Source organism: Protobothrops mucrosquamatus, unplaced genomic scaffold (genome assembly GCF_001527695.2).
Source record: "Protobothrops mucrosquamatus isolate PMUCROS unplaced genomic scaffold, P.Mucros_1.0 scaffold32, whole genome shotgun sequence".
Classification (NCBI taxonomy): Eukaryota; Metazoa; Chordata; class Lepidosauria; order Squamata; family Viperidae; genus Protobothrops; species Protobothrops mucrosquamatus.
The window spans coordinates 794942-809449 of NW_015386416.1; the positions used below are offsets into that span (position 1 = coordinate 794942).

Below are 14508 nucleotides of genomic sequence, written 5' to 3' on the forward strand. Positions count from 1 at the left end.
ACATTATTAAATGTGGTTCCCCTGAACATCTTTAATTCTTCAAACTGACAGAATGCATCTGAACGACCAGTAACTCACCCATGACTTTACAAATGAATTCTGTGAATACATGGTAAAGGACCATGTTACTTGCAACCATCTACCCTGAGGATATCTGCTCATCCTTCTAGATTAAACAGGGTGGGTGTGTTCCAGGTTCCATCTCTTAAATATTGCCATTTCATTGGATCTCAGAGGCATGCTTTTTCATTAGCTGCAGCGGTCTTTGGAACAGTTTATCAACAGACAGAAATCAGAGGGATCCCTACTCTTTTAGTCTTCCAGAGGGCTGTGAAGATCTGGCTCTTCTTCCAAGCATTTGACTAAGAAACCATTTGAGTTGTGACAGTATTTAGTTTGGAGGGGGAGAGGAGAGGCTGGTTGATTGATTTGATTTTAACTGTTTTGAGCCACCTAGACTGTGAGATGACAGTAATATAAGTCCTGAAAATAAATACATTAAATAAATATTTAAGTAATTGCCACTACAAGCAAATAGTTAGTTCTTCTTCTTGCTCACTCATATACATAACAATCTTTTTTGAGGAGATTAGATGACAGTAGAATGCCTTTTCAAGGACCGCAGCTCTCTGAAAACTGAAGCCAGTCTAAAGTGCTGAGTGATGGTGAGGTAGAAGAGAATGGCTGTCAATGCTATTATCTGAACAGCTTGTCCAATTCAGAATAACACTTGATAGTTCTTACAATCATTTTATACCAATAGTGGAGGAAAATACCACTCCCGTTCAGAGGCCTTGGAAGCCAGACAAAAATATTTGTCCCAGGGAAATAGTGTAATATAATTCATATAAAAATAATGGACCTCCAAAGAATGAAGCAATGTTTCAATGCTATTGGAAGTTGAGGAAAAGAGAAATAATGTGACATTCTGGTTTAAACTGTTTTTGGAATTTTGCAAATATCTGAATGAAAGATAATTTGTCTCTTTGAAACATAAGTAGTGATCTCTTTGTAAGGCATGCTGTGCTTCAGCTAATGAGCTTCCAAAAGACTACCTTTAGAAAAAGGAGGTGAATCAGGACAGCAACCATGGGCTAACCAAAAGAGTTGATATAAAAAAACAGCAAAGGAAATGATCCAGTCCAGAAGTGGTGGAGATACCTGAGGATAGACATACCTAGTCTTTATGAAATGGTTTACAGTAGCAAGTAAAAAAAATTATTACCAAGTGAAGGAAAAAAAAGGAGCAGTTGTAATCTAAATCTTTATTCAAAAGAGACCAAATTTCCTAGTTTCCAACATAAGACTAAAAGACAATAGATTAGATATTGTATACGGTCAAACTGCTATAAATGTGAAACTTAAACTTGCCTTCGGAATTGAACTGAAGTTCAATTAATAGTGGGTTAGAAGTAATTAGAAGTTTTGGGTGTGGGTGATCCATTACTGGAGGTTTTTAAAAAGAGACTGGACAGTCACTTGTCCGAAATTATACAGGATCTCCTGCTTGAGCAGGAGATTGGACTAGAAGACCTGCAAGGTCCCTTCAAGCTGTATTCCGATTGATTGAAATGTTAAAATATATTTATCTGTTCAACTTTTTTAGAAACCAATATAATTTGCTCTACTGCTCAAAGAGTGATTCGAAAATCAAACTCTCCAAGAGCTAAATTGGAAGAAATTGAGTATAGATGAAACATTAGTTCATGCATTGCTTCTGGTGTGGCATATTTGTCAATGTTTTATTTAAACTAAATTTGTATATTAGAGATTGCATGACCTCTGTAGATACCATACATTAAATAATGGTTCAGAAGAATGAACTACTTCTGATGAGCTAAATGAAACAATATAGGTGGCAAAACAGAATTAATTAAGTCTTTTATATTTTTTGCTAGATTTCTGTTCAGTGGAGAACTGAGCAAAACATTAAAAGAGTTTATTCCAATGTAAAAGGTGTTGGTTCAAAGAGATCAGCATCTCCAGAAATTGGGGTCTTTCTCATCTTTGAATGGATTGCCTGGATGAAAATAGTGTAATGGATTAATGGATTAAGTGCCAGTTCAGAGAGATCAGCATGAATTTCCGTGGAGTTCTATGGTTCTGTGGCTATAGACAAAATCTGAGATTAAATGGCCTTAGGAGATGCAGTTCTAACTGACCGAGGAGAATACAGCAGTCTTTGGGCAAGAGATTCAATCTTTCAGCCATGCTGGGCTAAAACTCAGCTGCAACATTAATATCTAGGAGAGAGAAGAATCTTTCAAAAGCTGTCATATCATATCAAGATGAAAACTCCTGTCTGCCACCTTTAAAGCTTGTTGTCAGATAGAGGCTCATAAATTATTACCTATTGTTTGGCATTTACCAATGGGAAAATGCACTGTTTATACCCATAAGAATTGCGGGAGGGGTTTGTGTTATTCCTACAATGCTGGCACTTAGGAAATTAGGTTGAAAGTTGAAAGCCTGTAATAGTAGAACAGGATTTCCTGAAAGGTGGGGGGACTGAAGGGTTTTGAAAACAACTAAAACATAAATTAAAAATCAGAAGGAAAAATAAAGAATTTCAATAAAGTGGGACAATTAACTCCAGAAAAAAAAGTGTTATTGCTTTGGCAGTGAAAAAAAACTGAAGAGCACTGTGCCCTAGGTCCAACTGAAAATCATTTTAGCAACAGTAAGACACAGGCAAGACACAGATAAACCTGGAGCAACCATTTTTATTAACTAATTGACTACTGTGTTTTCCCCAAAATAAGACCTTATCATTATTATTTTTTGCCTCCAAAAGGGACACCAGGTCTTATTTGGGGGGGGTGTCTTTTCCACTCACCTCACCACAGCGGCATCGACAGCCCCATCCAGCCGGACCACTTCTTCTGCAGCTAAAGGAGCAGCTTCATTCTGCAGCTGAAAATGGAGCTCCGGCCTTTATTTCACAGTCACAGGCCTTTCCGGAAGGCCTCTGACTGTGAAATGCAGCCCAGGGTATGCTGCAGAAGTGTGCCGGTGAGGAGAGGCAGTCGGCAACGGTAAGTGGGTGCAGGGCACCTGGGACTACTCCACACCCCTACCTCCATCCTAGCTTTATTTTTAAGCATGTGCCTCACCCCAAAACTAGGGCTTATTTTGGGGGGTAGCGCTTATATTAGATTCACCCCCTAATCAAGCTAAGGTTTATTTTCAGGGCAGGTCTTACTTTCGGGAAAACACGGTATTTACAAGATATTTGCTTGCCTGATTTTATGATAGTTAGTGAAAAATTATTTATTGATGGAGGCCGGGAGGAAAAGCCAAGAGCAGATCAAGTTTACATAATTCAAATGAAGAGTTCCAACCAACAATTCCTATCAATTCCAGAGCTCTGACGGGAAAAGAAATATTCATATATATTGGGACCATCTACTATTCTTCTGAAATTAAAAAAATGTGGGAATACTTGTTTTTGGAGACCTCCCAATTTGTATAACAATCCCACAGAATATGTAATAAATTTGAAGTATGCCACAAATATGAAACAACTGGAATACCAGCAAAATGTCTTTCAAGAAAGTCATAATCAAACAAACTAAAATATCCATAAAAATCCCTGAAAAAGCATTGAAAAGGTTTATTTCTAAGGCCTGAGTTTTACACAACCATGGTGCAATTATTTTTTAAACAGCTTCTTACCTTTTCTGTGAAAGGTTATTATTTCAGCTTTAGATCATTTGTTCTGTTCAAATATTTTGATAAGAACGAACAACTGATTCAGAAATATTTGCCCAATTGTATTTGTGATTATCCTATGCATTAGAATGTTGTATGTATTTTTCAGCATTCACACATATGGTATATTTTATGTTTTGGAATACAGCTTTACATAAATTCTCATTGCACTTTTTCTACCATCCCAAGAAACTACAATAAACAATAAAAAATCTCCTTTTTCAATCAATACAATCCCTTAAGAGACCATGCTTCAGGACATTCACATAAAATATTAGCTTTATATATTTGCAGGAGATAAACTGAAGTAGAAGGCATTCAGTCAATTTTCAATTACTTTTGGCATCTCTGTATGATAGGATGCATGTTAAAAATCAGTGGAAGGATATAGGCCAGAAGCATCCAAAGATGCAAATGAATTTTCCTAATTATAACCATAGAAATTACTATTTTCTCCTTGTGTAAAACGCGTGAAAATGCACTTTATGCTGTGATTTTTGAACAAATGCATTTATGAGAAAGTTTTTGTGAAAATATTTAATCATATTATTACAGTCACATAAGGTTAGACTCCAACCCAATTTTACTTGCGTACTCAGAAAAAAAATAAATGTTTTTAAGACAGCTTACTTCCATTGGTTTTATGATCAGAGTCATAGTTTGGATCTAAATAATTGTACTTTATTAAATCTAATGGCATATCATTTCTATTATAAATTATATATTTCTTTTAACAGTTACATTCAGTTCTCCTGCCACTGACAGGAATAACTTTTCCCAGCAGATCCCAGAGAAGGATTATCCCCCCTTTTTTTCTGCAGTCCCCATCCCTCCCCCTAAATTTACTCGATAAAACAGAGATGAGAGACAACTTTATGTAAATGTATCACAACCTCCAATCTTCAGGGCCATTGAGCATACACTCTGTATCCATTAATTCAGAGAAGTAAGAGCATGAAAATTTGAATTTAAATTCTTTTTCTAATAATTTTTATTAAAAAAATCAAAATTGCAACAATTGAAATCATACAAATTTTAAAACAATAAAACAACAGCAAGAAAAAAGTAGAAAAGAAAAAAATAAGACTATAGTAAAGAAAATGAAAAAATATATATAAGTACATGACTTCCTCCTTCATCACAAACATAAACAATTTTAATAACTTATCACCTTCTGTTAAGATAAAACAAATGGTCATTTCTTCCCATATTCCATCTTTTAATCTATAAACAAATCTTTAAAACCTCATCATTTCAGTTCTGATGTCAACGAAGGTCCATTAAAGATTACCAGAGATGTATATATATTTTAACCTTGATCAAATAAACCAACTTCATATTCTTTCCTTTTACTTTTAATAATCTGGATCTTTAGTTTAATTTCCTAGAACATGATTTCTTTTCATTTTTTTCCTTTGTCTCCTCTGACAAAATTCTTCAAACCTTTTAACAAGCCTCTTTTATAAATCCAATATAGAAAAACTATCTAGGTCACTGGTTTGTTATTTTGGTTTGTTATATATCATTTTAATTATTAAGACATCAGCTGGTTCTTTTGTATGTCCAGTGTAGGATCTTTTTCCATATCGTTCTTGAAGCATATCATTTTTAAATCCACTTTCAGATCAGTCTCAATCTTGACAAGTAAACCTTGTTCCTCTTACATAACATCTATTATACACAGTCTATTTATACAGGTAGACAATCTTAAAATTAACTTGCATTGTTCAAAAATATTCTTCAATAAGCCCAGCATTAAAATATTTTGGTTTACTCTGTATTTGTAAATAAATTTAAGACTTCTCCTTTAATTGTAATCTTTAGTCCCTTCTACTTCTCTCTAATCTCAATTTTCAAAGTCCTAATATTCTTTTAGTTAATACAAAACAACAATATTTTCTCATGGGAAGAAATTTTATTCTTAATTCCAAAACATTTTTTCAAATCCATCTGGACCATTATTCATTTGTAACTTTCCAAAATCAAAGTTCTAATCAGCCTTTTGCTGTTTATTAAAAAAAAAGGTTTTTAAAGTCCTGAAACTTGTATTTAAAACTTCTTTCATTAAGGATTAAAGGAAACCTAGCATGTTTTTAGACTTGTCAATCCAAAGCTTCCTAATAACTGAAAAGCAGTTAAGAAGCAATTTCTGAAAATGATTAGAAAAAGAACGATGCAAACTCATTGACCATTCTTCTGCAACTTCCTTGTGGGGAGCAACTGCCTTATGGCTAATCTCAAATCTTCTCCTTGTCTGGAGAAGAATTATGAAAAAATCTACTCACTAGCTCTTAATTTGGCTGCAATTGTCAAATCCTCTTTTAGTTTGTCATTTGTTCCCTAGAATTAAATTTGAATTCTTGACAGAATACTGTATAAAAGTTTCTTACTCTGCATCGCAGTAATCAGCCAACTTCTGTTTATAGTTTAATTCTTGCATGCAACCAGGTTTTTGGTCTGACTGAGTAATACATATAAACTTTCTGCTAAAATATCTTTAAAACTGAATAAATAAGTGAATTGGATTGAAAAAGTAATTTACTGAGTCCTTGCTGAGAAAGCATGAGAAATGTATAGTCAGAAAATAGAAAAAGAAGCAATGGTCCCCTCTTCTGGTTATATCAGCAGAAAACCTTTCAGGGTGTTGATGTTGAACAGATAATGAAATCCTTGGAGGCTGCAGCTGGTGCCCTAATATTATCTGTACACTGCTTTAAGTAATTTGGACAATTGTGTACCATAAGATTTCTTGAATTCATGTTGAGTTTGATACTACTTCAGGTACTATCATACCTAAGATGTCTATGGTACTAATTTATAGTATTTGTGTACTGCAGGTCCAGGAATGTTTGGAGGCAGCTAATTATTTAAACCATTTCACTCTAGATTCAGACCTAGAATTTGCAAAAGAAAAGAAAAGAAAAACCTTATTTAATGTCTATGGGGAGCTACTAGGAAAGATCATTCACAGATTTGGAACTTATTGCCTTAATATATATTAATAGTCAGTTGAATGTCCTTGGATTTAATGAATATGTGTTGGTAATTTTAAGCTGCTCCAAATCACAAATGTGAGTTGGAAAATTATATAAAATGAATAAATAATCAACTTTTATTTTCTCAATATATTTTTTGCCGTGTTTTTTTTAAAATAAAGTTGTAACTGGCTTAAAATGTATCACCAAGGATGACTAATTGCAACTTTTGGGGATTCCATAGGAGCGTTGTGTTTAATTAGCTATATTGAAAATCAATTTATTTTCTTGTCTGTAGAAGGCACAGGGATGGCTTTGACAGATAAGAGGAAATGATGCTATCAAGACAATGGTCAGAAAAGCAGAGCTTGAACGTGGGCCAGGAAACTAACTTGAGAAAACATCTCAGAGAAACATTCTCCAGTCCACATAGAATTAAAGGGTGAGAGAGGAAGAAGCATATTCAGATTTCAGCAAGATTCTGCTACTATAGCTATGACAATAAAAATTGTCCTGGTCTATATGGGACTAGTTTTTTAGTCTGGTTTATCATATAAGGGCTTAACTTCAGTTTAGGTGCTCATTCTGGTATATAAAATCTTGTATGGCTTAGGCATCTATAGGACCTCCTTCCCATGTACAGATATTTTTAGATTCTGGGGTAAGAATCAGGAGACTCCAACCATGCAATCTCTATGAAATAACAGACTCTAGTATAAACAGCAAATTCTGATTTTTCCGGTATATAATATGCTAAATTATCACTGGACTAAAATCAATCCCTCTTCTTTATTAGAGTTTAGAAAAGAGCTTAAATCTTGTCTTTTTACCCAATTGTTTTAGCTGAAAGATAGAATTTTATATGGGTTTAGATTTTTTTTGCAAACTGCCTAGAGCAGGGGTCCCCAACCCGTTCCATGGACCGGCACCAAGCCGCAGCATGCCAGAAACCGGGCTGTGCAAACAAGCAAAGCCCCATCTGCGGAATGCAGGCAGTACATGAAACTATGTCCCCTCCGGTCTGCAGAAAAACTTCTCTCCACGGAATCGGTCCCTGGTACCCAAAAGGCTGGGGACCTCTGGCTGCATTTCAATCTATCAACTCTTCAATCATTCATTCTTATGTTCATCATAATGTTCTATTGACAATGGGATGGCAACAAAAACTGCTATATGAAGTGCCTACAGAAGAATAAATCAAGTATAAATGTTATATTGATTTTAAATACAGTATTTTAGGTTGCAATGGTCTTATGGTAATATAATTTGTACTTACAATGTCGAACTTTTGTGTGATGTTCCCCTGGACATCTAACAAATAAACTTTGCCATAATGTGTTCCAAGTGCCAAAAACTAAATAGAAAAAAAATGGGAGAAAGACATTATCCAGAGAAATTATGATTGGGACAGTATACAACATACCATTTGTTTGTTCTAAATATTACTGTACAGCAAAGTACATCAAGCATAAACCATGAATCATATAGTAACATTCCTAAAATTTATCCAAAGATTATAATAGCAAAATACAAATGACATCTAAAAAAGGAGTTAATATAAAGCAAATACTTGAGAATGAAATTGTAAAAATGTAAAACTCTCATTTACTGCATTCTTGACATGTTAAAAACTAGATAAAAATGAAATATTGCTATTTCAGCAATAGAAAAGCCAATTCTCCTTCTGGCCCTTATCATTTTTGATCTTTAACCTTTAACCTTCAGAGAAATATTCAAATAACCAGATGGACTGATAGTATGGCACCATAAGTCGTGACAACACTAGAATGTATTCCCCTACACTTTGTTTTTTAAAGAAGTAGGAGAGGTGGCAACAGCGGAATAATAATAAAAATAAGCATAATAACATAATAGCAAAAACAGTTGAAATTTTGTGATATCTCTGCTTGCAGATAAGATGAGATTTTGGCTTTTTTCCAAACAATGTTTGTATGTGTTATAAAACTACATGACTCCATTTATATAGTAAAACCAAGTTAATTTTTACTAGTCCAAACAAGCACCTACATTATTTCTACAAGTCTAGAAAACTACTTAACCCCCACTTTTTGAAAATGGCAGATCTCTGTTTTAGCAAACCCAGTCACCGGTCAATACAAGAAAAGTTTTGCATTGCAAATTACAAAGTCCACTCTGGTTTTACAGACACAACGTTTAGATGCAGATAGTTAGGAGCCAGCCTAGGGGAAAGATCAATCTGACTGAAAGATATGTGCTGCATGAGCACACAGAGAATTCAAAATAATGCAGAAGGAACTTAGGTTTTATGCCATCACATAGATAAAAAATAGATTTAAAATATGATATCAAAAAGTTTGTTATTGCTTGGTATAAAACAGAGTGCCTTTCCTTCCTTTGGCATTACTCAAGTGGTCAGACTGCTAAATTCTCTGTATTTCATTGCATGTGAACACGCTTCATTGCAGCCTATAATGAAATGCTCAAATTTACAGGCACTACTAAGCATGTCAGTCAAGCAGCACAATCTTTTTTTTAATAACCTTACAGAAAGTCAAGGTTTAAAAGGATTTATCAAAATGGAATTGCTTAAAATGAAATTTCAGTTCAGGCACTTAAAATATGAAGCCACATTAAAGAGAAGTCAAAAAAGGCAGAAAGAGAGGCAAGGAGAGAAGGGGTTCATTAGAAATTCATCCCCTGCAATGCCTTTCACTCCTGCAAGGTTGCCTTTTTACAGAAAGAAAAAAGTCCCCAGGGTTAAAAAATCAATACTAGTTAATAAAACATCAGGTGTGCAGACATAACTAGGTATGACTATTCCACTGCACAGGCCTGCTTGAATGCACTGGATGCCAGGACGATTAGTCATCCAATGCAGACAGCAGGTCCAGTGAAAATATGTTTTATCATTGAAAGAAAAAAATACTTCCGGAGGGAAAATATAAACCAGATTTTGTAGTCTGAACAAAGTAAACTGTTCTAATCAGAAAATACATCTGTTGTAGATGCTACAGTGTTATTTCTTTTTATTTACTCATAGAGCAAGACGTAGCAAGGATGCCCATTCCATCTTCAATTTTTAGCTTCAGCATTGTGCTAGACCAATTCCTAAAAGATGCTCTGTATCAGCTTCTAACATTATGATCCTTCTCATAAATAGTTCAGTTTATAAGGAAACCAAAAGTGCTAGAAACAATGTTGTTATTATGTTGTTCCTTGTGACACTATAATTAAGAGATTTTCAAATATTGAAACAGTTTATACTGTGGTCTAAGACATTTGCTTTTTAAAAAAGTAAACACCATACTTGCAAGCTGTCAAACCATCAAAGCCCAAAAAAACTTTGCAGAACTGGTGATGATTAATAAGTCCAATAAGTCTGAACCTCTCCCATCATAATCAGCATGTGCATGCTATGTTTATATAAAGGGAGGTAGAAAAGAGCATTGCCTTTGTTGAAATATGGTACAAAAATATATACTTGATAAGCATCCATGGATATTTAAATAATATGTATGTAATAATAATAATAAAAATAATAATAATAGTAATAATAATAATAACAAGTGTAAAAGGCAGCCTTACTAGGAACTGCTTCCATCCTGCGACGATATCTGTAATACCATCAAACATCCACATCTGCCTATCCCAGGTCCTTGGTAAGGACTCAATAGGTAGACAAAATGCCAAATCCAGTCTGAACATCTTGCTGACTGTGCAATGATCCATAATAATAATAATAATAATAATGATGATGATGATGATGATGATGATGATGATGATGATGATGATGATGATGTGGGGCTTGTGCACTCTGAGGAAGATGAGAGCTATGCCAGAGGTTCAACCATACTGGACAGGTCTCATCAGAGGAGTCAGACAAAGAATGTCTCTCCCATAAAAAATATGGTGTGATTGAAAACAAAGAAATAATGATATGTTACTACAGATCAAGTCCAACAAGAAGAGGATATCTAAAACGAATGGATCAGTTCTGGAAAGAACAACATCCAGAATCAGAAATAACAAACAGAAACTAGCAGATCAACACCGATTTATAATACGAAATAAAGTATTCACAGAAACAGAATTGGACGAACTGCAAAGGCTTACCCAGGGCAAAGAAATCAAAGCCTTGCCAGAAGTAATTCAGAATGTAGAGGCAAACCAGGGGGAGTTGGCAGTGAAGGAATCCAGCAGAGATATACAACTGTTCTCATTTGGAAACCAGCCACCTCTTCCTCAGGAAGAACAAAGCCCTCTAACTAAAGAAATAAAAGAATTGAAAAAAAGAATAACTGAGCATCTAGAACAGCACAAAAACAACAGAATAAGGCTGCCTGCATTGAAGCTTGTTCCAAAGAAACAGCTAGCACAAGCATTAAAAGATGCAAATACTGCAATATCAAGTATAAGCACCAATTCACTACAAGAAACAAACCAACTAATGTACAGCACAGCTGTATAACTGAATACCTGGGATGCAAAATCAACAAAGAAGAAAAACAAACAAACAGTGCACCACAAAAATGGAAGGTTAGACTAGAAAATAAGATCAGCAAGTTAAGATCACATGCAAGCAAGCTAGAACAGATGAAAGAAAAGAAGCTGAAGAACAAGAAGACCAAAGAATACCTAATCAAGAAACAAGGAAGATCAAGGAAGCACTGGAAATAATAAAGCAGCAAATAACAGCTATAGCCAGGAAAATCAGTAGATACGCAGCTCGAATTGCAAATTATAGGCAGAACCTCCAATTTCAATCCAATCAGAAACGTTTCTACCAATCCATCAATGGAGAAACTGCAATGAATCAGTCAGTACCTGACAAGGAAGAAACAGTGCAGTTCTGGAAGCAGATATGGGATAACTCAAAGAAACACAACAAGGATGTGACTTGGTTAAAAGAGGTGGGTGCAAATAAAACAGAAGTTGAAATGAAAGAATTAGTAATAACAACAAAAATGGCAGAAAAAAGAGCAAAGAAGATCAAAAATTGGTTAGCACCAGGTGAAGATGAACTGCATGGGTTTTGGTTGAAGTATCTAACTGTTATATACCCAGTCATTGCCAAGCAATTCAACAATATACTACAAGGAGGAGAAATTGAAAAGTGGCTAACAACTGGGAAAACCTACCTAATAATGAAAAATCCAGCAAAAGGGGCAACACAAGGCAACTACAGGCCAATTACCTGCTTACCAACAACTTTCAAATTACTAACTTGTAGCTGATGCAGTACAACAGCATCTAGTTGAAAACAATCTCTTTCCACCCGAGCAGAAAGGAAGCCGCCCCGATGGCAGAGAAAGGGTGTTGTCTTACCTGAACGCCTTTTCTTAGCATGATGATGGAGAATCCACGAATGGGTTAACTCTATCTTTCTGACCAATTAGACTAAGTCTGTCAAACTTGCCATGCCTCTCCTGGGCCAGGAGACCTCCCAGTTACGACGAAGGCGAAGCTATTGACGACAGTCCGATGTGTTGGCTCCCATACCCGACACAGGACCTGACGGACACTAAGGGGTGGGTGTGGATTCTCCATCATCATGCTGAGAAAAGGCGTTCAGGTAAGACAACGCCCCTTCTCCAGCATGATAGATGGAGAATCCACAAATGGGACATACCAAAGCCACCCTGTCCCTATGGGAGGAAATCAGTCTGGGCCTGTGTCCCACTTTGTGGCACTACTTGCTGTAGCACTCTCCGGCCGAATGAGGCGTCCGCAGAAGCAAACCTATCCAGCTTATAATGCCTCACGGAAGGGGAAGGCGAGGACCATGTTGCCACCCTTCAGATGTCCTCAATGGACGCCTGTGTCGCCCACGCCGCGGAGGTCACAGCGCTGTGAGTGGAGTGAGCAGTAATATGACTTGGAACTGACAGGGAATGTGATTGATACACCCCTGCAATGCAAGCCCTGATCCACCTGCCTATAGTGAAGGCAGAAACCTTCTGCCCCATAGAAGAAGGTTGAAAGGAAATGAAGAGGGCTTTCAACTTGCGAAAGGATGCTGTCCGCTCCATGTAATAGCATAATGCCCTGCGGACGCCCAAGGCGTGCCAAGTGACGTTCCAAGTCATGAGACGGATGAGGGCAAAAATCTGGCAGAATTACCTCCTGCATCCTGTGAAATAAAGTATTGACCTTTGGAATAAAGGACGGATCCAATCGAAGGACCACCCTGTCAGCATGAAAGACGTATAAGTCATCTCTGATAGAGAGCTGCCAGTTCAGAATTGTGCCTAGCCGACGTGATGGCTATAAGGAAGGCTACCTTATTTGTCAAGAACCGCAGCATACAGGTTCTGATGGGTTCAAATGGTGGTGAGGTAAGGGCCTGCAAGACCCGTGCCAAATCCCAAGAGGGATACCGATGATCCACGGGCGGTTTGGTGTTGGTCGCTCCCTTGACAAAAGAGTGCACCATGGGATGCTGAGCCAATGGCTCTGAATTGCCTCATGTAAGCACCGTGGATAGAACCACCACTTGTCTGCGGATAGTATTGGGGCGCCAAGCCCTTGTTGAGCCCCTCCAATAAATATTCTAAAATTCTCGGGATGGTAATAGCCGAGAGATCTAACTTTGCACACCAGTGACAGAGACTTCTCCATGTGGAGTCATAAAACCTGTTTGTTGTAGGGCGTCAGGAGGCCTGAATCATAGCAATTACATCTGACGAATAGGACTCCTCCGTCAGGAGCCGCCGTTCAAGTGCCAGGCGGTTAACTGGAGCCACTGGGCTCTGGATGTTGCAGAGCTTCCTGGCTGAGTGCAATGCGACCTGGAGGGATCCTCCACGGGGGAGAGATGGAAAGGCTCACAAGGTCGGCAAACCACGGCCATCTTGTGGAGTAACAAATATCACCACTACCTGTTCCTGCAGCATCTTCCGGATGACTGCCAGGATCAGAGGGAGAGGAGGAAATGTATATAGCAGACTCCCGGGCCATGGACTGCGGAGGTCATCTGCCGTCTCCGCCTCTGGAGATGGGAACTGGGAGAAAAACCTCAGAAGCTGGGAATTTGCCGGAGAAGCGAACAAATCCAGTATCGGATGACCGAACCTCTCCGATATCTCCCTGAAGAGATCAGGGTGCAGTCGCCACTCGGAGTGATCCACTGTCGACCTGTTCAAGAAATCCACCTGCTGATTTGCCTCTCCTGAGATGTGCTCGGCCCTGAGTGAGGAGAGGTTGATCTCTACCCAGGATCCCAACAATTGGGCCTCGGCCATAAGGGACCTGGAATGGGTACCCCCTTGCCGGTTCACATGGGCTTTCACCGCCACGTTGTCCATGTGGACTAGAACGTGTTGTCTCGCCACCTTGTTGTGGAAGTGGTGTAGGGCCAGATATATGGCTCTGAGCTCCAACCAGTTTATGTTGTGCTTCAGATCTCACAGGGACCACCGGCCCTGAGCCAACTGTGACCTTAGTTGCGCTCCCCAGCCAAACAAACTGGCATCTGAAGTCAGGGTGAACTGAACAGTTTCCTTGAACAATTCCAGAGACAGACCAAATCTGATGGTGTTTTGTCTGCTTGCAAGCCTAGTCACCCTTGAGGCTGAATTGCTCCGAGTGAGGGAGCAGAGAGACTAAATTTGAATCCAACATGACCAAAGAGACCAAGAAGTGGATAGTGGTGATGGCTGCAATAGCCGGCACGCTCACAATCCTGATAGTGGCTGTGAACCAACCTAATGGAAATAGCCAGCAAACTTAAGATTAATAGTGGCTGTAAGGCCAACATACTGGTACGGTCAGCGCACTACACTACTCTTGATGGCAGTAAAACCAATAATGGCACGGTCAGTACCCTGGCAAACCTCACAGT

General features: G+C 37.8%; 1 protein-coding gene across 1 annotated transcript in view; it reads right to left on the reverse strand.

The window, feature by feature from the left end:
• The window catches only part of VPS41 (VPS41 subunit of HOPS complex), a 158504-nt gene that overhangs the window by 120095 nt on the left and 23901 nt on the right, over positions 1–14508 (reverse strand). Inside the window, exon 4 of the mRNA XM_015811174.1 lies at positions 7963–8040. Coding sequence (XP_015666660.1) covers positions 7963–8040 — 78 coding nt within the window. The remainder of the gene's footprint in view (positions 1–7962; positions 8041–14508) is intronic.